Here is a 24679-nt window from a genome sequence, read left to right as displayed (position 1 = left end):
TTAAATATTGCGTGCCGTTAAACTGGCGTATATCCAGCTGTGTGATTCAGCGATTGATTAGATATGAAAATTTTATTTAGTGACTTTATTGGATATATGTGATTCCGTAATTTGGAATATATCCGGCTGTTGATTCAGCGTTGACTTTGAATTATCGAGCGTATATTTTCAAGCATTAAACTCACTTTCGTTATATTTTCGTTAATCATAGGATTAATTGTATTTAGTGTTACGATCCGTAATGCCAGAAGGAGGTGTACTGGAAGGAGGCAGCATAGCAAAAAATCGTCCAAAAAGGAATATAAATTTAATGCAATTTACAGATGCCGAATATGCAGATGAAAGCGACGTGCCAGTTGAGGAAGATGTTTTTCAAAGACCGAAAACTCCGCCGCCGAAAAAAGCAACAAGAAAGACAAATAAACATGAGTTAGATATCGAAAGGGAAAAGCTTGCCATCGAACGTGAAAAACTCGAAATCGAAAAAGAGAAATTAGAAATCGAAAGAGAAAGAATTCGTTTACAGGGAGAAAACCGCCCTAAAACTGACAAGTATCAGTCACTACCATTCAAAGTAAAATTGCAACCGTTTGATCCGAAACTCGACGACATCTTAACATTTATATCGAAATTCGATGCAGTGGTCAGGCAAATTGGTCTAATGACATTAAGATTTTACAGTTAAGAACATTGTTGACAGGTGAAGCAAGACATGTTTCTTCAAATGAGTCCACTTCGAATGATGATCTAAGACGTGCGCTAATCGATCGATATGGATAGAGACCCCATGAATATTTTGTTGACTTAGTTAATGTTAGAAAAGCTGACAATGAAACTTACAGAGCTTTGATGGTGCGAATTATACAAAATCACAACCGATGTATCAAATACAAAGATCCGATCAAGTGTTTACAAGAGGATTTTTTTCTGAAGACTCGATCACCAGTTCAAGCGCAATGGGTAAGAAGAAATAAAGGCAGCGCGTCCGTAGTAGAGGCAGCAGAAGACTACATAGTACCGACAAAAAATGACAATGTACAAAATGATGAAAATAGAACAAAAACTGACAATAACCGTTGTTTCAAATGTAAAGCTATTGGACATTATGCACGTGATTGTGGAAAAAGGGACAAGAAAACAGGAAATCTTGCATCTTATTTAGTTAAACCGCTTGTTGGACATATACTTATTTGTGTTTCAGGAGAAGTAAATGAGAAGCAAGTAAGCTTTGTGAAAGACACTGGTACCGACATGACATTAATTCGTGAAGATCGTGTGGATAGTTAAAACATTTTACAAGGACAAAATGTAACTCTACAAACTGCTACTGGACAACCGTTTTGTGCTAAGCTTGCTCTAGTTAACATAGACACACCGTAATATAGAGGTATTGCTCAAGTTGGACTCGTACCGGAATTAGCCGCCGAAGCACTTTTGGGAATGGATATACTAGAGCGAACTAGTAACGCATTTGTTGTAACCAGAGCACAAGCTAAGCGCGCCGAAGATGAGATCGAATCTGACGATGATGCATCCGAAAGCGAAGTTGAACATGCCGTGGAAGTGACGAAAATAAGCGATGATGATGAGATTGTTATTGGTAACATTTCGTCTGTAAATATTGAATGTGCAACGTCTCCATACAGACAGCAGTCAAATGGGAGATGCGAGCGTTTTAATGGTACTGTGAAGTCCATGCTCAAGAAGTTGTGCACGGAATCTGCCGAGGGATGGGATGAATTGGTTCCTTATGCGTTATTCCCGTATCGTGAAGTCCCGCGTGAAGAAACAGGTTTTTCGCCGTTTGAGTTGTTGTATGGTTGGCCTGTGAGAGGTCCGATGGCCATACTTCGTGGATTATTTACTGGAGAGGATGAGATACACCGTTCAGTTATTCAACATGTGATAACTATATGTGATCGTTTGGCAGATATGTCAGGAGTTGTTAAAGAAATTTTGTCTCATCGTAAAGAAAAGATCAAGGCTTGGTACTACAAGCGTGAGAGGTTCAGAGAATTTGAACCTGGGGACGAAGCATCAAAGAATAATGCCGATGCATTATCAAGAATTTAACAAAGATTGACTGTAAGCGTTATGCTTTATTGTGTTTGTTACAGCTATGTAAATTGGAGCAACGCTTTTATTCTATTTTAAAGTTAATTTTCGGAAACAGTGTTTTCTCTTGAAAACGGAGATGTTAAAAGGCTAATTTTAATATTATTTGTGTAGTAGACATTACAAGAACTTTAACTGTGAGACCTGTTAACCCTTTAATAGTTATATTTTCTTAGCATCTGAATGAACTCTATAGAACTGTCGCAATTAATTAGTGCAATTTATCTATGGCCATAAAGTCGCCACTGAAGAACACTTAAAGTTTCTGGTTATTTTAATATGTTAAACATTAAAAAAAAAAAGACAAGTTTAATGTATATTCTGGTCAGTTTTAAGGTTGTTGCTCGATGTGAAAAGTTGGTAACATGTTTGCAATATATAAATATTGTATATGAACTCGATGTTGTCTTTTCAATTAACATTGAGGTGTAACAGCATCTAACAATAAATGATTGATGAATGTCTTTTGTCTAACATAAATACAAATGTACCAAATACAACCACTATATGTACATATCGATTTTTTAACACTAGGACTTGACGAAATATAAAAGTATGAAATGAGTTTGTTCCTGCAAAACTAGTTGCTATCTTTCAAATATGTCCTCTTAAGTTTTGTTCTATTAATATTCATGAGAATGTATTTAAAATTGCTATATTTTCTTTTATTCAACAATGTGTACATTTGTCTAGAATATTCAATTACTTAAACGATATTGAAATAAAGTTAAGATTATTTAAATAAATCACTTTAATGATAGAACTGGGATACACATGCGTGCCTCTTTAAAGTATATGTTAGATGTATGTTCAAAAATTAAGGGCTGCATTTATTTTTATGTTCTCTACTGTATGTCACTGTTGCCATTTTAGGTATTACCAATATAAAAATAAGGATATGTGGTATGATTGCTAATGAAACAACTATCTACCAAAGTTAAAATGTAGTACATGTACGAAATTATAGACAACCGTACGGCCTTCAACAATGAAGCCCATACCGTATAGTCGGCTATAAAAGGCCCCGACATGAAACATATGGAACAATTCAATTGAGAAAACTAACGGCCCAATTTATAATAAAACAAATAACAAAAACAAATATGAAAGACATGAACCAACGACGACCACCGACTCCTGACTTGGGACAGGCACATAAAGAATGAGGCGGGGTTTAAATTGTTTGTTAGCTCTCAACCCTCCCTCTAACCTGGGACAGTGGTGTTACAGCACAACATAAGAACAAAGTATAATAATCAGTTGAAAAAAGGCTTAACTCATCAGATCCATACAAAGAAAAACATCAAACAAAAACACAGACAGGACTTGGCAGGGTAATATATCTATCCCTTATCCCTAACAACATAAAATACACAGATCTGAGAGTACTCGCAGTTACTGACAGCTAGTTCAAAGCAAATACAACTAATAAAAAAAATCATGTATCTAAGACTAAAAGTCATCGCCTGGTTTTCCGGAATTTTGTGAATTTAAACCTGTACCTGTAGACCCATCGTCCTGTCCCAAGTAATCAGCAACGAATGTGTTTTCTGTTCGTTTCAGCGCTTCAATGAAACTGGCATAAGCTTTCTTTCCTCTGTATGGTAAGATATATAAAAGTGCCCTCGTCTGTTTAGACTTGTTATGCTGTAAAAATGTCAAACATAGTTAATTTGATAGTACATAATGTCCCATTAGTCTCTTTACAAAGGCATTTGAATGCTGTATAAATCACATCCATGAACATTTGGCAAGAAAGCATTAACATATTCTTAATTTATCAAAAGTCATGCACGGAGAGAAAAACGGATAAATTCAGAGACAAATGTTTACCAGTTTACGCCCGTATTTGAACAAAACCATATCAGATAATCAATGTCCGTATATACAATGTTTACTTTGGTTAGAGAGTAACTGAAATGTTTTTGGAATAATAGGTTTTTAAATATTATTCAAGTTATCGAATTATCATTATGTGTCGGGACATCATATGCCTAAAAAAATGGGTTTACGAGTTGGGAGGGTATGTTCTCTCTGACAAACCTTAATTTCAGTCAAATCTTCTTCTATAAGTATATCATCAACCTCCAAATATTCACATATCCTTTCCACATCATGCAGATTCATCACTATGTATTCAAGACTAGTATGAAGAATCTCTTTGTGTTCCTGGTCCATTTCTTCTCTGCTGAGACTCTGTAAAAGACATAAAATACAAAAAAAAAAATGTGTAACATTATTGTTTCCAACAGATATTTTATTACCTATAAAAATTCTCAAGACCTAGCATGTTTCTATCGTTTGTTATCGATTAGTAAATATTATTCCTATCAATGTCTTGCTTGGTGTAAAGTAAAACAAAAAGACTGTCATGTAAATTCATGTATATTAGAGTGAATATCAATTTGATACAGATCGGAAAATTGTCAAAGGGGACTTCAAACTTTAGATTTTTAACATTATTCCGTCGAGAGAGATCAAGAAAGGTAAGAGATGCAATCATTTTGAAAACCTTTCGGATATACCAAAGTCAATCACAAATGTGATCTCTAAAGTCAAGCTCATCAGAAGAATAAAAAACACGAACACTGAACCATGTAATACCTTTAAATTCAAGGGACTTTGTCAAAGGCCTCAAATAGTTTTTCTTACATTTGTGTAAATGGACAGTTCAGAAATGTATTCTTGTCGTACATGTTGTAAATCAATCTATTCCAAATTCAAAAGATCCCCCATTAGTTCAACGTAAAGAGTTGTAAAACTACACAACAATAGAGCGCCATATAAATGCTGATTTAACTATGATCATGATGAACTACATATAATCTCGCAAATTAAACTGTGTATTTTGGATCTTTTAGATAAGTGATTCAGTACAAGCGGTGTAGCCACGATGTCGTAGAAGCAGGGGTTCGATTTCCGCTGAGGCAAGAACAAAATTTGCTAACGCAAATTTGCAGATCAAACGTTGGTGGGCTGAATTTGAGACAAATAAAATTGAGAATGGAAATGGGGAATGTGTCAAAGAGACAACAACCCGACCATAGAGCAGACAACAGCCGAAGGCCACCAATGGGTCTTCAATGCAGCGAGAAACTCCCGCACCCGGAGGCGTCCTTCAGCTGGCCCCTAAACAAATATGTATACTAGTTCAGTGATAATGGACGTCATACTAAATTCCAAATTATACACAAGAAACTAAAATTAAAAATGATACAAGACTTACAAAGGCCAGAGGCTCCTGACTTGGGACAGGCGCAAAAATGCGGCGGGGTTAAACATGTTTTTTGAGATCTCAACCCTCCCCCTATACCTATAGCCAATGTAGAAAAAACAAACGTACAACAGTACGCACAGTTAAACTCAGTTTAAGAGAAGTCCGAGTCCGATGTCAGAATAGGAAACAAAAGAAAATAAACAAAATGACAATAATACATAAATAACAACAGACTACTAGCATACATATTATATAAATATATATTTATAGAAATCTATAAAAAGAACCAACCAACAAATTTTATATGTACCGGATTGTCTAGAATATACGATACTGCGCAGATAAAGGAAAAATTATATAAGTCTAAAGATTTGCACAACGGTACTAATATAAGATGGCAATATACGAAGATGATGTTTTTAAAATCGTGTTGACAAATATTTCGGCTGAACACATAGCCTTCCTCAGTGTCAATACTTTTAACTATTTTAATTGTTTGTGTAAAATAGCTCAATAATACAGGTCAGTTTTGGTCTATTGATTTAATCCAAAATCTTGAACATCATCAAATAAACCAAAACTCAATACTCAATAGACGTGCCTAGTGATTGAACAAAACATTCACTGGAGTGATGCCAAGCGACAGGTTTGGTAAATCTTTTAGAGAAAGGAACTGAATGTACTTCATTCAAACGGCATCAATAAGAAATACTAGCAGTTTTATAGAGGGACTCCTCTATTATTTTACACTCATTTTGACAATTTGGGATGTATATATACACAGGCACAACTATTGAGTATTGTGTTTTGTTTTATTTGATGAGGTACAAGAATTAGGATTAAATCAATAGACCAAACCTTACCTGTATTATTGAGCTATTTTACACAAACAATTAGTATTGTTAAAATTATTGACACTGACGAAGGTTATTTGTTAAGTCGAAATATTTGTCAACACGATTTTATAACATTATCTTCCTATATTACCATCTTATATTAGTACCGTTGTGCAAATCTTTAAACTTATATAATTTTTCCCTTATCTGCGCAGTATCGTATATTCTAGACAATCCGGTACATATAAAATTTGTTGGTTGCTCCTTTTTATAGATTTCTATAAATATATATTTATATAATATGTATGCTAGTAGTCTGTTGTTATTTATGTATTATTGTCATTTTGTTTATTTTCTTTTGTTTCCTATTCTGACATCGGACTCGGACTTCTCTTAAACTGAGTTTTACTGTGCGTACTGTTGTACGTTTGTTTTTTCTACATTGGCTATAGGTATAGGGGGAGGGTTGAGATCTCAAAAAACATGTTTAACCCCGCCGCATTTTTGCGCCTGTCCCAAGTCAGGAGCCTCTGGCCTGTAATTATTTATAAATATTTCGGATAACAGATATCCTTCAGCAGTAAATATGATTGTGATGTTGAATGAATCATATATCAGTTTACTTAGATTAAACTATAACAATCTTGAAATCAGCAGGACGGTGCCTTTTGTGTTGACTTACCATCCAAAATTTGACACTTATCTCACCTAATCTGCAAAAATTGGAAAGAAATCGAAAAACATCCTAAACTATCCAAGATCTTTCCCGAGCCACCTGTACTGGCTTTCCGTAGGCACAAAAGCCTTAAAGACTTGCTGGTGAGAGCTGATTTATCCTCTCAAGCAGGCTCTTTGTCTGTGGGCTCTTGCAAGGGTTGCGGAAACAAACGATGTCTGACTTGCAAACAAATACTGGTTACCCAGACTTTTAACAGTCACTCCACTGGTACAGAATACACCATATTTTGCAATGTTAATTGCAAGACAACAAATGTTGTGTATCTCCTACAGTGTAAATGTGGTAAACAGTATGTTTGCAAGTCAGAACATCCGTTTCACAAACGAATGAACGGTCATCGTAGCGACTACCAATGCAAGCCAGACCTCCCTCTCAGTCGACATTTGATATCCCTTGGCCACAATAAGGCAGATCTCAATCGACTGACCATTACAATCATTGACCACAACTCTGCTTGGTCTAGGGAGGATAGACTCACTCGGGAAAGATTTTGGATAAGAAAATTAACAACTTTGGCACCAAATGGGATAAATGAAAAGATGTAGTTCGACTCCATGCAGTGCTTCACATTTGGGTTATATTACTTATCATTACAGTCTCTGTTTTTATTTCTTTACCTTACTCATCTCTAAAATAAATCTGTTGAATATACCAATTCAGATTGCTTAATTTTTTGAGGGATGTAAAAGTTCCAAGCCACGTTCAACTAGTTAACCTTAGTCAAAATTTATTATTATATTTTATCGGCCGTTTGTTTGCGATGTTTAAATACGCAGACTCTGTTGTAACTACTCTACCGTTGTCAAATTTGAAATATTTACAAATTTAGATCGTTCAGTGCTGTTTATTTGGAATTCTTATTGACGCAATCGTTCTTGTAACATCATAACTGTCGTCACCGTTAAAGCTTTAGAATTGTGCTGGTTCATTTCGCACATTATTATTTTTATTTAAAGCATATATTTGAACTCTCTGTTGTAACTAGTCATATAACCTATGTCGTGTTTAACACATATTTAGAATTGTGCAAGCGTCTTACCTGATGTTCGGTTGGACTTTTTTATTGTATAAATTTCAAGATTGTTATAGTTTAATCTAAGTACACTGATATATGATTCATTCAACATCACAATCATATTTACTGATGAAGGATATCTGTTATCCGAAATATTTATAAATAATTACATTTATAGTTCCTTTTTTTGTTATTGGTGTTGTTCTGTACACTTTTTAGGCGTTTATATATATATATATATATATATAGTGTCTAAAAATAGCAACAATCAACATTCAATCTATCTAGGCGTGGATCAGTTTGTAAATAAACTGATGCAGTTACTACATTAAAAATATATAAGTGCCTAAGAATGTAACTTTATCACACTAATGAGTGTTATATTTTATATTATTCACGCAATATTTCGCCAAACAAATTAGCTTTATCAGGCGCGTGCAGCCAACCAGGTAAAAGTTAGAGGCTGTAAAGAAATTTTTGCAGCTCAATGTTTAATGTCTAGAAAAATATTTTTGCCGCTTATTGTACATAGAAATTCTTAAATCAAAACAAATAGTTGTTTTAGTTAAATAGAATGAAGTTCAGGATTTATTCCTTTGGTTTTGAGTAGAACTGTTTTTCATCTTTCTCATTAAGTCCATCAGGTTCAAGAGTACGTAGCTGATGCATCCAGAACCTTTTTCTCTGTTTTCTCCTTTGGGAGTCCCAATTTTGGTTTACCTCAATTATTTGAAAGATGATATTTTCAAAAGTATGCCCTGTTCTTAAGAGGTGTCTCGTAATTAGACAGTTTCTTCCTTTTGTATAAAGACCGGTGAATGTTAATTCTGATGTTGAATTTAGTTTCTGTTTCACCAACATACTACAGCTTGCAAGTTCCACAAGTAAGAATATAAATACTATTTTCCGTTTTGCAATTAGATGTAACATAGATGTGGTATCGCTGCTTTGTTACTGTGATACTGAAAGAGTGGTCAGTGTTGGCGACTTTACAGCACTTACAATTGGTTCTTCCGCATTGTTTGTAACACCCAATTTTAAAGGTCTCTTGTTTCTTTACTTTAGATGTGACAAGTATGTCTTTGAGATTTTTGAGTCCAGGTGAAATCGGATGTAGATAAGAAACTTTTGCAGCTCATTGTACATAAATCTAGCTGTCTTTTAAAGAATTCAAAATTTGGATGAGTTTCTTTAGATGTGACAAGTATGTCTTTGAGATTTTTGAGTCCAGGTGAAATCGGATGTAGATAAGAAACTTTTGCAGCTCATTGTACATAAATCTAGCTGTCTTTTAAAGAATTCAAAATTTGGATGAAGTTTAAGATTATTTACAAAATTTATGGTTGAAGTTTGCAACTTCCATTGGCCAATATTACAGGATAAAAAGGACGATGTTGTGTACTGAATTATTCTTTATCTTTCCTGTATCTTTTCTCGTCTTTTTCATTCAGACAATCAAGTTCTAAAGTGTGGAGCTGGTGGATCCAAAAGTTTTCTCTTCTCCTTCTCGCCGTGGTGTCCCACTCGATGTTGACTTCTATGATTTGGAAAGTTACATTATCAAAAGAATGTTTCTTTGAGCGAAGATTGCTTGTGAGAGGACAGTATTTGTTGGTTTTGTATCATGAACGATGGTTATTAAGCCGAATATTAAATTTATCCATTGTTTCTCCCACATACTGAATGCCACAAGTGCTACATGTTAATACATAAATTAAGTTCTCCGTTTTACAGTTTGACTAGATGGTCTTAATGAAAAAGACGAGAAAAGATACAGGAAAGATAAAGAATAATTCAGTACACAGCATCGTCCTTTTTATTCTGTAATATTGGCCAATCGACGTTGCAGTCTCGTTGTAAATAGCTACATAACTTACGTCATGTTTAAAAATTTTAGAATTGTACAAGCGTCTCTATGATGTTCAGTTTTGACTGTTTTATTGTATAAATTTCAAGATTGTTATAGTTTTATAATCAGACTAGATTGATATTGTTCATTTTACATCGTGATCATACTGATGAAGGATATCTGTTATCTGAAATATTTAACATTTGTTCATTTTGTTTTTATTTTTTTGGTGATGTTGTACCCTTTTAGACTTGTTATATATTATATTTTGTAGTGTACTGTATCATATTTATATGATTCATCGCCCCGTACGATTTATCGTTGGCTATTATTCAGTCATTTAATATATATATATATATATATATATATATAAAAAAAAAAAAAAAAAAAAAAAAAAACGTCTGAATAATAGTCAACGATTTTTCCCACGAGGGCGCTGGATCGTTACGAGTAACGATACACGTACACAATAAATAAATTATATAAACGCCTAAAAAGTGTACACAACAACACCAATAACAAAAAAAGGAACTATAAATGTAATTATTTATAAATATTTCGGATAACAGATATCCTTCATCAGTAAATATGATTGTGATGTTGAATGAATCATTTATCAGTCTACTTAGATTAAACTATACAAATCTTGAAATTTATACAATAAAAATGTCAAACCGAACATCAGGTAAGACGCTTGCACAATTCTAAATATGTGTTAAACACGACATAGGTTATATGACTAATTACAACAGAGAGTTCAAATATATGCTTTAAATAAAAATAATAATGTGAGATATGAACTAGCACAATTCTAAAGCTTTAACGGTGACGACAGTTATGATGTTACAAGAACGATTGCGTCAATAAGAATTCCAAATAAACAGCACTGAACGATCTAAATTTGTAAATATTTCAAATTTGACAACGGTAGAGTAGTTGCAACAGAGTCTGTGTATTTAAACATCGCAAACAAACGGCCGTTAAAATATAATAATAAATTTTGACTAAGGTTAACTAGTTGAACGTGGCTTGGTACTTTTACATCCCTCAAAAAATTAAGCAATTTAAATTGTATATTCAACAGATTTATTTTAGAGATGAGTAAGGTAAAGAAATAGAAACAGAGACTGTAATAAAAAGTAATACAACCCAAATGTGAAGCACTGCATGGAGTCGAACTACATCTTTTCATTTATCCCGTTTGGTGCCAAAGTTGTTAATTTTCTTATCCAAAATCTTTCCCGAGTGAGTCTATCCTCCCTAGACCAAGCAGAGTTGTGGTCAATGATTGTAATGGTCAGTCGATTGAGATCTGCCTTAGTGTGGCCAGGGGATCTCAAATGTCGACTGAGAGGGAGGTCTGGCTTGCATTGGTAGTCGCTACGATGACCGTTCATTCGTTTGTGAAACGGCTGTTCTGACTCGCCAACATACTGTTTACCACATTTACACTGTAGGAGATACACAACATTTGTAGTCTTGCAATTAACATTGCAAAATATGGTGTATTCTGTACCAGTGGAGTGACTGTTAAAAGTCTGGGTAACCAGTATTTGTTTGCAAGTCAGACATCGTTTGTTTCCGCAACCTTTGCAAGAGCCCACAGACGAAGAGCCTGCTTGAGAGGATAAATCAGCTCTCACCAGCAAGTCTTTAAGGCTTTTGGGCCTACGGAAAGCCAGTACAGGTTGCTCGGGAAAGATCTTGGATAGTTTAGGATGTTTTTCGATTTCTTTCCAATTTTCGCGGATTAGGTGAGATAAGTTGTCAAATTTAGGATGGTAAGTCAACACAAAAGGCACCCTCCTGTTGACCTTTTTGACTTTATATTGTAAAAGTTCATCTCGGCTGATGTTGTTAGCACGAGAAAAACCTTTATCAATGTCTTTTCTTTTGTAGCCCCGATGTTTTAGGTGACCGCGAAGTTCTTGTAGTCGTTTTTTTGCAATATCGTTGGTAGAGCAAATCCTTTTTATTCGTATGGCCTGGCTGTAGGGAATGCTCTTGGTGCAATGTTTAGGGTGACAACTCAAAGGAGATAGATATTGGTGTTTGTCTGTGGGCTTGCAATACAGATCTGTAAATATGTTTCCATCCCTCACTTGCGTTGTAGTGTCAAGAAATGTGATCTTAGAGTCAGAGATTTCATATGTGAATTTTATTGAGGGATGGGCATCGTTGGCATGTTGAATGAATAAATTTAATTCTTGTTCAGTATTATCCCACTTCATGTCAATATCATCGATAAATCGGAACCAAGAGAGGGGTTGATAAAGAGAAGAATTGAGAATTCTCTGTTCTAATTTCCTCATAAAAATATTGGCATAAGACGGGGCCATCTTTGTTCCCATTGCTGTTCCATTAACTTGGAGAAAGTGTTCACCATTGAATGTGAAGTTATTGCATTGTAATACCAAAGTTAGAAGCTGGATGAGACATTCAGTCGGTGGATGTAAGGTGTTACGAGAGTTCCAGACTTCCCTACAGGCTTCAATACCATCGTCATGGGGGATGTTAGTATAGAGGGAGGTAACATCAAGCGAGACAAGGATCGTTTCAGGTGGGAGAGGGTTCAAAGATTCCATTTTCTTCAGATAATGTGTTGTGTCTTGTATATAGGATGGTAAATTTTCCACATGTGGTCTCAGATGAAAGTCAATAAATTCTGATATTTTCTCTGTAGGGTGGTCATTGGCGGAAACAATTGGTCTACCTGGATTATTGACTTTATGTATTTTGGGCAGAAGATAGAAACGCCCCGGCTTTGATTTTTCAGGTTTTAGATATTCAAATGTGTTTTCATCAATATGTCCCTCTTCACACATGTTTTTCAGGTTTGTGGTGATCTCTTTGTTGAATTGAGGGGTGGGGTCAGAGTCTAATTTCTTATAAAATCTCTCATCAGAGAGTTGACGTTCTGCCTCTTGAATGTAGTCACATTTGTCCATGACGACAACAGCGCTACCTTTATCTGCTGGTTTTATTATAATGTCGTCTCTGTTTTTAAGTAGCCGCACAGCTTCATTTTCTTCAGACGACAAATTGTTGAATGTTTGGGAAGTGGCAGTGGACAGATGTGTTACGTCGGATTTAATTTTGTCAATAATATGTTCTAAAGTAGCACATTTACTGGGTTTAGGAATCCATGAACTTTTTTTCCTGAATCTGGGAATATCGACATCCTCTTGGTCGTCATCTGAGTCGAGATCACTTGTGTCACTATCAGTGGTACTTTTTGTGGTGTCCTTAGAAAAATATTCCTTGATTCTGAGGGATCTTGCTAAATTGTCTAGGTCATCCTCCAAAAGTATAGAATCTATTTTGCCCGGCGTGGGACAAAAATTAAGACCTTTTGACAGTACCTTAGTCTCGGTCTCCGACAAAGCAACTGAAGACAAATTGACTACAGTGTTTGTAGAGTTCATGCAACTTTGTTTTTTTCTCCTGAATCGGCGATTCCGGGATTTTTTTCCGGTTATGATGGTACGATTGAGAGTTAAAGTGGTCTGCTCTCTTACAACAGTGTCTAAAAGTACGCCGTCTCGTTTAAATTTATTAATTTGTTTTTTGTGTAATTTCCGGGATTCAATGCGCAAGATGTCATGGAGGCGCTCGTTGATGATGAGCAATTCTGGACCGGAAAGTTCTTGGCATGATTTGTTGTAAAGATGGTCATCGTAGCGACTACCAATGCAAGCCAGACCTCCCTCTCAGTCGACATTTGAGATCCCCTGGCCACACTAAGGCAGATCTCAATCGACTGACCATTACAATCATTGACCACAACTCTGCTTGGTCTAGGGAGGATAGACTCACTCGGGAAAGATTTTGGATAAGAAAATTAACAACTTTGGCACCAAATGGGATAAATGAAAAGATGTAGTTCGACTCCATGCAGTGCTTCACATTTGGGTTGTATTACTTTTTATTACAGTCTCTGTTTCTATTTCTTTACCTTACTCATCTCTAAAATAAATCTGTTGAATATACAATTTAAATTGCTTAATTTTTTGAGGGATGTAAAAGTACCAAGCCACGTTCAACTAGTTAACCTTAGTCAAAATTTATTATTATATTTTAACGGCCGTTTGTTTGCGATGTTTAAATACACAGACTCTGTTGCAACTACTCTACCGTTGTCAAATTTGAAATATTTACAAATTTAGATCGTTCAGTGCTGTTTATTTGGAATTCTTATTGACGCAATCGTTCTTGTAACATCATAACTGTCGTCACCGTTAAAGCTTTAGAATTGTGCTAGTTCATATCTCACATTATTATTTTTATTTAAAGCATATATTTGAACTCTCTGTTGTAATTAGTCATATAACCTATGTCGTGTTTAACACATATTTAGAATTGTGCAAGCGTCTTACCTGATGTTCGGTTTGACATTTTTATTGTATAAATTTCAAGATTTGTATAGTTTAATCTAAGTAGACTGATAAATGATTCATTCAACATCACAATCATATTTACTGATGAAGGATATCTGTTATCCGAAATATTTATAAATAATTACATTTATAGTTCCTTTTTTTGTTATTGGTGTTGTTGTGTACACTTTTTAGGCGTTTATATATATATATATATATATATACACAAGTCTAAATTGAAAACAACGTTCAAACCTATGATTGCGTTGGATAAAAACCGCAATTTTTATACGTGTGCATGCAAAACAAATTTCTTGTAAGAGGGGTCTAAATACAGCACAAACAACATTTTCCAAAAGACCAAAAAGGTGAAAAAGTATATTTTAACAAAACGCATTTGACTAACAGGTCGAACAACAATGGTTCTTAAACCCTGCTGACTGCCATTGGCGATTGCCAAATAAACGGATCACCGATGTAATAAATGGATCTTATGTATATATATATATATAGAGTACAGTGTAAGCACTGTATTACCAGGAGTTATCCGATGGAGAACGTCTGTTGTAAAGTTGTAACATGTTAAGATGTATATAGTAAAATTGTGGTTTAATTTGATGTAACGGCATGGAAATAACATTATCATCCTTTACGACAATTAAAAATTAGTTGTTCAGAAAAATATACCATCCTACTTGCCACTATACATCATGTACTGTGGAACAACCATAGATAAAGCCGACGAAGAAAGGCATTAATCCACTAACAAAAGCTCTATTTTTGTATAGCCTAGCTGGTCGACTGTTCTAGGCATTGGACACAGTGAAAAGTTAAATCACAAAAACACTGAACTCCAAGGAAAATTCAAAACGGTATGTCCCCAATCAAATGAACAGAGCTCAGTTTTGTCCCTGCTGAGTATGCCTTGGCTTTGTCCATTACAGTATGTTTATGGCATCTATGTGGTTCTAACTGTTAACCTTAAAATGGTTTTCTATCGTCATTTCTGAGGAATTTTAGTAAATGGGAAACGTTTTTTGCTTGCCTGAATCTGTGACAATCGGCGGCTTGAATAGCAGTTGACATTGCTATCTCTGTGGTAAATTCTTAATGTAACTTTATTGACATGACCAGTTTTATTTATTTATGGATTGTTGTCCGATTTGAAATTTTCTACCGAAAGCACATTGACGTATATCTGGCGGCAAATTCGTATGGTATGATTCAGGTTTTTATTAATTCATTACTGTCGTCAATATGAAAACACAACATGTTTTACTGATTTCTGTGAGGTTATAGATTCAAAGAAATATTTCACGAAGGCGAAATCTAAGAATATCATGAAATATGATTCATGAATCATGATTATGTTTTCGAGTGAATATGATAAAAAATGTTAGCACCAAGACTTCATTTCTTGTAAAAGATATGAGGTGGACATTAAACCCATTAGTCGAAAATGAATTGACATCACCAGAACAAGAGAAAAAACACAACATAGAAAACTAAAGACTGAACAATAAGAACACGACTAAAGACCGAGGGTGATCTAAGGAGATCTGGAAGGGTAAGGAGATCCTGCTCCACAAAATGTGAAACAGATGCTTGAACTTCAGAAGACAAGATCATACAAGGTAAGTTAGTACTAGTATTTGTGATAAAAAGATATCCTCAACCCTACAGTTTTTTCAAAAAGTCGTTCTCTTTACAAAAATCAACAGTTACAAAGCTTAATATGAAAACGTTGTATGAATAAAAGGGATGTGGGTTATACATCATTGAAACACATTCCACCGACGAAAAAATTCAAAATACACAATGAGGGTAGCAGATTTAACAGAATTCATCAAAGATAAATATTAAGTTATAAAAACTACTGACAAGGTTCCTAGCTTAAAGCATCTTGGTCACAAAATTATGTTGTATATATGACCAAACAATATATTCTTGAATATGGTTCATCAAAGCAATCCTGAGAGATTTTGATTTTCAATAAGATCATATTGCAAACATTTATAAAAAAACAAATAATTACCATTTTCATAATTGTTGAAAATTCAAAATCTGAGAGTTTTATATACGGATCTTTTGTAGTGTAAACGCAGAACCAAAAAAGGCTACCATTGTCGCCTATGTAAATAATTACTTCATTTTAACAATCAAGTTGCAAGTTAACATCACGTAATGTCAAATTCACATCACGTAGTTTAAACGTAAAGCGACGTGTAATTGGCATTACATTACAGCATAGCATTATACTATCACAACTAAAGCACTTGCAATTATTAAACTCACACATACAAGTACGTATGTATGGATCGATCAAACATTTTCACACGCATATAAACATGTTGGAACTATCCAACAAGACAACACTTATAGCTAGGAACACATGTTGTATGATACGTATCGACCAAAACATACGTATATCGATATTGATTGAATATGGTAAATTTACGTGATGTGAACAGCCTGCATGTTAGCGTACCAAAACGGACTACATACAGTAAATATTCATGATGTAAACAATATTTATGTGAGCAAAGACATCATATATATATATAATAGGAGTATGATTGCCGATGAGACTACTGTAAACCTGGAAATTTTCGAGTTGTCTTCATCTCGCGACTTACCAACTGAATCTTAATTCGCACCTTTTTGAATTCGCGATGTCATGGAAGCCTTTACAAAATTAAGTAAATGCAGTTAGACATGTATCGTAAAGCAAGTGCTGAAAATCAATCAAAAAGATTTTTGTCAAATCAAAGTGAACAGTTTTTGTCGGTTCATTGATGTAAATGTAGATTCCAAGTTATTTGTGAATTGGCTTATCTTAAAAAAAAGTAAACCGCTACAGTTATGTTTACTTGTAAAAACACATACACTATTAACACAAAAAAATGCTTTTAAATTAGTAAGATCTAATTAGAAGCTGCGAGGATTATGGTTAAGGTAGCTGGGGTTTCTTTCCCCATCTTGGATTTCAAAATAGCAAATAACAATGGGTCTAGATATTGTTGCTATAAACACGTGCAAAACTTTACATAATAATACCAAACCACATACATAAATGCATTATTACGAAAAAAAATCACATACCTAATTATACATGTTATATGAGGATTTAAAAAGTAAAAATTCAAATATATATGTTCAAACTCTTTCAGGTAATTATTTAGTAACATCAAACAAAAGAACTATAATGTCAATTGGATCTGCTTTGATATGATAACTGCACTTGAATTTTACAAGATAACATGTTTGTATGCTTTAATGATTCCGTATATCACCAAGTTATCAGAATTCCAATGTAGAATAACTGTGCACCATTCAATGCGAACCTGTTTCTGTTGTTACGAATTACATGCGAGACTGAAATCAGCAACAATCCATCGAAACAACATCTGATACACACATTTAATAACACTTTTAGATAGTAGTGTGATATATTGGCTCTCAATAATGACGACTTCAGTATGTACACTAAAGATATTGATCCTATTTAACTGACTTTAAATAACGCTAATACTAATAATGAACACTGCCCTTTCCAAGATCATAATATCTTCAACGGGAAGCTAAGTACTAAAACTTACGATAAAGGACACAATTTTTCATTTCCTATTGTTGATTATTCATCTTTGGATGGTGACATTCCCTTGACATCATCTTATGGTGTTTATATATCTCAATTTGTTCAATTCGCTCGTTTATGTAACAACGTACTTGATTTTAACAAAAGAAATCTCTGTATTACTGAAACATTGTTACACCAGGGTTTTCGATATCACAAACTTGTCAAAACTCCACTAAGTTTACATCGGTACAAGGACACCATTCATAAATATTATTCAACGTGCAGACATCTTGTACGTTCGCGTATTTCACATCACATCGTTTATGGTAATATTGTATACAAAGCACACAAATGTCGTCATTCACCTTAAAAGCCTACCAAACCTTTATACATATTTATTCAGAAAGGATATAGTTACGATATTAAATATAGCATTTTTGGAATTAATATTGATTCACTTATAGGGTCTTTGCATCGGAAATAAACACATTTATTTTAGTACTAGTTTTGATCACTTTAATTGAGGTCTGGAACTGGCTTAGCAGTAACTGCTAGTAGTCCTTTGTTAATTTATGCTGATTATTGTCATTTTGCTTAGTTTGTTCTGTTATCTATTCTGATATCGGACTCGGAGTTATGTTAGAATGAGTTTTACCCTGGATATTAGTGTGTGTTGGTTTATTACACATTGGCTAAATGTATAGGGAGAGGATTGATATCTCACAAACATGTTTTACCACGCTGCATTTTTGCGCCTGTCCCAAGTCAGAAACCTCTGACTTTTGTTAGTTTGTCTTGTGGTTTTTGTTTTAATTTTGGTTCATTTATATTTTTTCGAAGTTTATTGTGGCGTCCATTTTGCTGAACTAATTATTGTTAGGGGGGCAGCTGAAACCCGCCTTCGGATGCAGGATTTTTTTCTCTGCGTTGAAGACCCAATGGTGGCCTGTGGTTATTAACTGCTATTTGGTCAGATTGTTGTTTCTTTGACACATTCCCCATTTCCATTATCAATTATATCAATACCGAAGATTGTATAATATCAGGTTACTCGGGTGTACACTAACACAACACTGGTGTAGAACAGTCTATAACATATCATTCTGACAGTTAGTAAGAGAAGTAGACATTATCCTAACCGTAAGAGATCCGAATTAACATCTTGACGGACTCCCCCTATCACTATGGATGTTATGTTTTAGAAAGAGATTGTAACACAATTTAGCGTATTTACCTGAGGATATCGGTATATGGGTATTTAGTCAAATCTTAACAAGAAGTTGTGATAATATTAAAAAGCCAACACGGATAAAAAAAGATAAACAATGTCAAAATGTTCAGGCTTTAATTAAATCTTTTTTTGGGTAAGTTGATGACAGCATACGATCTGTATTGTGTCCTATACTGTTAGAGGCTTATAATGTTTAACAACAATATTATATTAATGTGTAAATACGTTAATTATGAGCTATGAAAGTTATTTAGTTCGTGCATTTTGACGAGCAGGTTTAAAAAAATTTCAAACAAATATACTTTACTGTGGGTTAGCATTCATTAGCTGTCTCTATCCTATGGATTAACAACTGTTGGTTATATTGATAATTTAGAATGTTCATTGAAGTTGGAGCACGAATGTTGTGTTAATTAATTCGTTTGATGTTTCATTTGTATGCATGAGTGACATCCCTTTGTACTATGTTTCAATTCCAAAAAGTCTATCGAATAGTAATTTTATTCAATTTTAAATCATTACAAAAGTTATAAATTTAATAGATCTTAGTAGTTATCATTGGTTTATTAAAGACATTTATGTATATCTATAATTTCATTTATTTGTTTTGAAACGTTTAAAATTATCATTAACACATATAAAGAACCTTTCATAATTTTATAAATATTATCTAGTTACCTATAAAGTTAATAACTGACCATGCAAGATCCTCATGGGTAGTCAACGTCGTTAAAATCCACCCTCATTATTAAGTTACTTAGTGTGATGAGGCACTGTACTGTAAGAGTAGAGATAGTACATCTACCTCAAATTAATCTTGGAATCATTTACTTGTACAGCCTTATTATAGTAAATAAAATAAAAATATTCTGTCAACTTTTAATTAGAGGTAAAATATTCAGGTGAATAACACATGTTTCATTCTGCTGTCAAGAATACAGTGTTTTAAGTTGTTGTCCGCATCATTTAATCTTCAACAGCATTGATCCTTCTACTTGTAAAAGCATTTATTGTTTTAATACGTTGTATATAATTATGTCAGAATTCAAACGTAGTAGACATATTGCCTTAATTTATCTGCATTACTTGATTCCCTAAAGACCAATACATGTATGAAGTGTAACACCCCCTAACACAAACACACACAAGATACACATACCCTCAAAAACAAAAACAGAATATCATAACCACCACTTTATTCCAGAAACTTTACACTTATGTGAAATGCTTTAGTGAGAAATTATGATTGGAACCTACATAAAACATTTGAAATATTTTGAAAAAGACTCTAAATTAAAACATGTAAAACCGAATTATATTATCTCCCCATAATAATTAAATGTTGGGAAAATTAACCAGAGTTATCTGACATTAATCACAGAGAGGGACTAGCAAACAATATTAAATCAGAGATTAATTAACATTAAACAATTGTCCACTAAAAAGCAATGTTACTTTATTCAAATACAAGGACTTAGTTAACCCAAATCTACTAATTTTATTTGATATTATGAATTTTTATGACAATAGATAAACATGCTACACAATTGCTTTTCATCGAAAAGACACCCCTTCCCTACAAAAAGAAAGTTAAATGATCCGGTCGTCTATAATCTCAAATACAATCTATACCCATTAAAGTGATATACTTACAAAGTAATAAAGTATGTAAGTCTGAATAAGTTCCATGGAAACAAAACATAATCATTTAAAGCATTTATATTTATCGGTATTTATCCCTCCCATGTAATACTTCTTATTTGGTTAATACTGGTAAATACTGGTCTATTAAATTTCCCTTTTTTTTACACGATTCAGTTAATAAACAAATATTAGTACTATTAGATTTTAAGTTTCTTATTATGATTTGTTATTTATAAATCGTCCCCAGGGGTATTGCTATTGCGTATTTTAGATATACATGTATCTTTTTATTATTCAACAGATATAAATCAATATATATTTTCTTGAAAAGTATCTATAACAAAGGTTATTAGAATTTCATTAAACTGTTATTTTAAAACTAAAAAGCCTAACTAATGGCTATCCGTTTTTGAAAATAAAACTTATAAACCATAGCCCTTAGTGAACGTCGACACGACAGGGAAATAGTAATAAAACTGATAGTTGATGACTTTTCAAACACAACTTTTTTTTGTTCTCAAGATAATAGATGAAAAGTCACAAAAGTGAAGAAAAAAAACAAAGACTCACAGGACAGAAAGTCAAACCGTCACATTGAAATCGAATATAACTCTTGACTCAATGAAGTCTTTTTAAATGTTTTTTATCATCATTAATTTTTTTGTAATAATTTGTTGTTATTTAACATAGTAATTCATAGATTATGTTCATTGAAAATTTCAAAGTCACTAGAAACATGACAATGCGAACAAGGTGGAAATTATACACATCGTCAGAAGAAGCAAACGGAACATTACCGTTCAAAAAAGGGGATTAGCACAAGTGAACAATTATTTGAGTCTTTTGTCTGAAACTTTTGTTCAGGGTTTTAACTTATGAATTATAAATCAAAATCAAACAAAAGACAATCATTGATGTTTATATATATTTTTTAAAAGTTATCCTATGGGGAAAATTTGTGCAGTATGAATAGAAAAAAACAATTTCATATCTAAATACGGTTTTTCATTAATTAAATGGACGTTAGAAGGAATCTTAATTTAGTTCACCCATATGAATTCATATCAGTACAGAATTCGAAACAGGTCTGATATTGAAAGTGCTCAATTATTGCCGATATCAGGACCTTCAATCTTCGAAAAACTAATTTGCCTTAACTAACATAGATGTTGTCAGGGAGAACATTTAAATTTGATAATAAACATTTCACTTAAAAATAAACAAAACATAGTAATTAGGCTTATGGAGGATCTAACAATTTTTAAAACTACATATCTGCAGAATACCAACCTCAGTGCTTCTAGTTGCCCATGGAAAACATACAGTTGCAGATTCGTGTGACGCCCTGTGGTGATGACAGAAAAAATCATTATGCTCTTTCAACGTTTCAAAGGACTTTGCATCGGCATGACAAGGACAATCGCTGCATTTGAACTGTTGTTCATAAGTAACCGCAATTCTATATCTTTTCTTTATGTCTATTATTTTTTTCCTTAAATCTCTGCGAACACTAGTACACTCTTCTACGAGATCTTTTGTGTGGTTGGCAAACGACACAATTTGAAGGGCTATTGTATCAATCGACATCGTCATCAAAAGTTTCACACAATCTGATTTGTTTAGATCAAAACCACAAAAACCTCTATATAACGCAAACGCGTTGGTAGATTTCACTTCAGTGGGAGAGTACTTGCTCATCAACCAAACCGATAAATGGTTAAAGAAGGACGGTGGGAGAAATTTAAATTTCATACAAAACCAGGAAGTTCTTTGACAATTATCTTTAACTATACCAATACTCTTGCAAACAGTTTCAAACGAAGAAGACGGAAACATACTTGGCATTAAATATGCATGTTTGCCCTTAATTTCCAACAGTATGTCAAACTTCTCCATGACTTCAAGCAAATGCTTCTTTTGTTTCAAAAAGGAAACTCCACCTTTTAACTTGAAGAGTGTATTGATCAATAGATCACTGATTTCCCCTTTTGTCTTTAAATTCACCCAGTCGAAGCTGATTTGAGCTTTATCCATAACACTAACATCTTGAACCTTATCAATATCAAATCTATCTGACACTAAACATCGGAAAGCATTTGCCAACCACTGAGGTTCTAGAATTATTAGATCTGGTATATCTTTAAAGAAAACAATCTTACCGACTTCATTTTGAAAATGAAGGAATGTTAAAACTTCCTTATTATCATATATTGCAATTTCGGGAAGTTTTGCTATCTTGATTATGTCATCATGAGTTATAAAATTCACCCCACGTTTTTTATTCTCATTAATCACACGTTCTAAAAGGATCCATTTTAAAGGCACTGATTCACCCCAAAGCTGCATCTTTTGTGCAAGTTCTGATATTTTATCTCGTAACTGTTCAAAAATTGCATCGGGATCTTCAGTATTCGAAACATAAAATTTGTGTCGATAGTGCTGATACTTCTCCTGCGTTCCGAATAGTTGTGTTAACTTGTCACCAAGATATATTTGTCTTTCCTGCATTTCTTTGTAACTTTTCTAAAATACATATATTATTAAAATCATCTTTGAATTTGTCTTGGAAACAAAAAGTCAAGTAAGTTGAACAAAACCATCTGAAAAACAGTATTCTAGTCTTAACCCTTGTCATTTAAGAGATTTCTTCTTTAAGTTAAATAAAACCGTGCATGTAACCTTTTACTGTCCGTATTAACCAACTTGTGTTAGTGATAGACATTGTATTTAAATCAAGAATAATTCATTTGAACATAGTTTGACAACACAAACAAAGACTTGTAAAATCCACAATGAAGTGCGTTATAGAAAAAAGGAACTATTACCAAAGACACATCGATAAATTAACTAGGTTTTCTCGTTTGAACTATTTCAGGCTTTGTCATTTCGGAGCCTTTTCATTGTTGAAGGGCGTTCTGTGACATAAAGTTGCTAACATCTATGGCATGTGTTCTCTGTTAAATATTAAACTCATTGGCAATCATACAATATCTTCTTGTTTTAATATTTAATTAAAGACTTATCAAGTTTAGTGTATGCGAAACACGCATCTGGCATATCAATTTATAAGCTTTGTGTCTTTGGTGTTTTTTTTTCTCTCTAGCATTGAAGTCTATTATTTCGAACTAAGTTACAAGAGTTAATCGACCGTTTTCTACATAAGAAAATGCCTGTACCAAGTCAGGAATATGACAGTTGTTTTCCATTCGTTTTGTGTGTTTACGCTTTTGATTTTACCATTAATTTTGATAAAGGACTTTCCGTTTTAAAATTTCTTGGTGTACTTTTGTTATATAACTTTTTGTATAACAAATTAAAGTTTTATGTGAATGTTTGAGTATATATATATATATATATATATAGAGAGAGAGAGGGATAGATATAAGTCAACGATCTTTATTACGAGGGCGCTTGGAGATTGACCCCAACCTGCTTATGTGTATATCCTGAGACATATAATACAATGTTGTATTATATGTCCCTAGTATATCATATACATACATTGTCGGAAAATAACAAATTTATTTGTTTTAGTTTTATAAAACGGGACGAAAAGGAAGGCTCGCCGAGATTTTCTCCTGTGCTGACCGTAGCAAGTACAAATAAATCATATATTTCCGCAATGAACAAATATTGTTTTTATCCTGCAATTTACACCTGGCGCTTTAGTTTAGTTGTTTAAATCCAAGAAGTTGTCTCTGATTTGTTAACATTTCACCACGAAGTGTACCCGCATATAAAAAATAATTTGTTAGAACGCCTAAAAAGTGTACAAAACAACACCAATATTTAAAAAAGGAAACACTAAATGTAAGTATCTATGGATATTTTGGATAACAGATATCCTTCATCAGTATGATTATGATGTAAAATGAATCATATCAATCTATTCTGATTTAACTATATCAATCTTTAAATTTATAGAATTGAAACCGAACAAGGTTTGTACAATTCTAATATTTCAGAAATGACGAAGATTAGGTATTTACAACAGCGAATGAATAGATATAAATATAAATATAACAATAATATAGTTTGATAATTACTAGATTGAAAAATAATTGCACAAACGACAAA

The 24679-nt window shown here is 33.4% G+C and overlaps 2 protein-coding genes and 1 long non-coding RNA gene across 4 annotated transcripts in view; all 3 read right to left on the bottom strand.

Moving 5' to 3' along the window:
* Positions 1–24679, bottom strand: part of LOC127720208 (uncharacterized) — a 220975-nt gene that overhangs the window by 75702 nt on the left and 120594 nt on the right. The window lies entirely within an intron of this gene.
* Positions 1–24679, bottom strand: part of LOC127720209 (uncharacterized) — a 190474-nt gene that overhangs the window by 75839 nt on the left and 89956 nt on the right. The window lies entirely within an intron of this gene.
* Positions 1–24679, bottom strand: part of LOC127720206 (uncharacterized) — a 106186-nt gene that overhangs the window by 29544 nt on the left and 51963 nt on the right. For both annotated transcript variants that reach the window (XM_052226681.1, XM_052226682.1), the window contains exons 11-13: positions 21893–23125; positions 4159–4311; positions 3618–3762 (exon numbers count right to left, since the gene is read on the bottom strand). In XM_052226681.1, coding sequence (XP_052082641.1) covers positions 3618–3762; positions 4159–4311; positions 21893–23125 — 1531 coding nt within the window. The remainder of the gene's footprint in view (positions 1–3617; positions 3763–4158; positions 4312–21892; positions 23126–24679) is intronic.

The sequence above is a fragment of the Mytilus californianus genome, unplaced genomic scaffold (genome assembly GCF_021869535.1).
Source record: "Mytilus californianus isolate M0D057914Y unplaced genomic scaffold, xbMytCali1.0.p SCAF_11, whole genome shotgun sequence".
Classification (NCBI taxonomy): domain Eukaryota; kingdom Metazoa; phylum Mollusca; class Bivalvia; order Mytilida; family Mytilidae; genus Mytilus; species Mytilus californianus.
The sequence above is the reverse complement of the archived record's forward strand: the minus strand, read 5'-3'. Positions and strand labels throughout refer to the sequence as shown.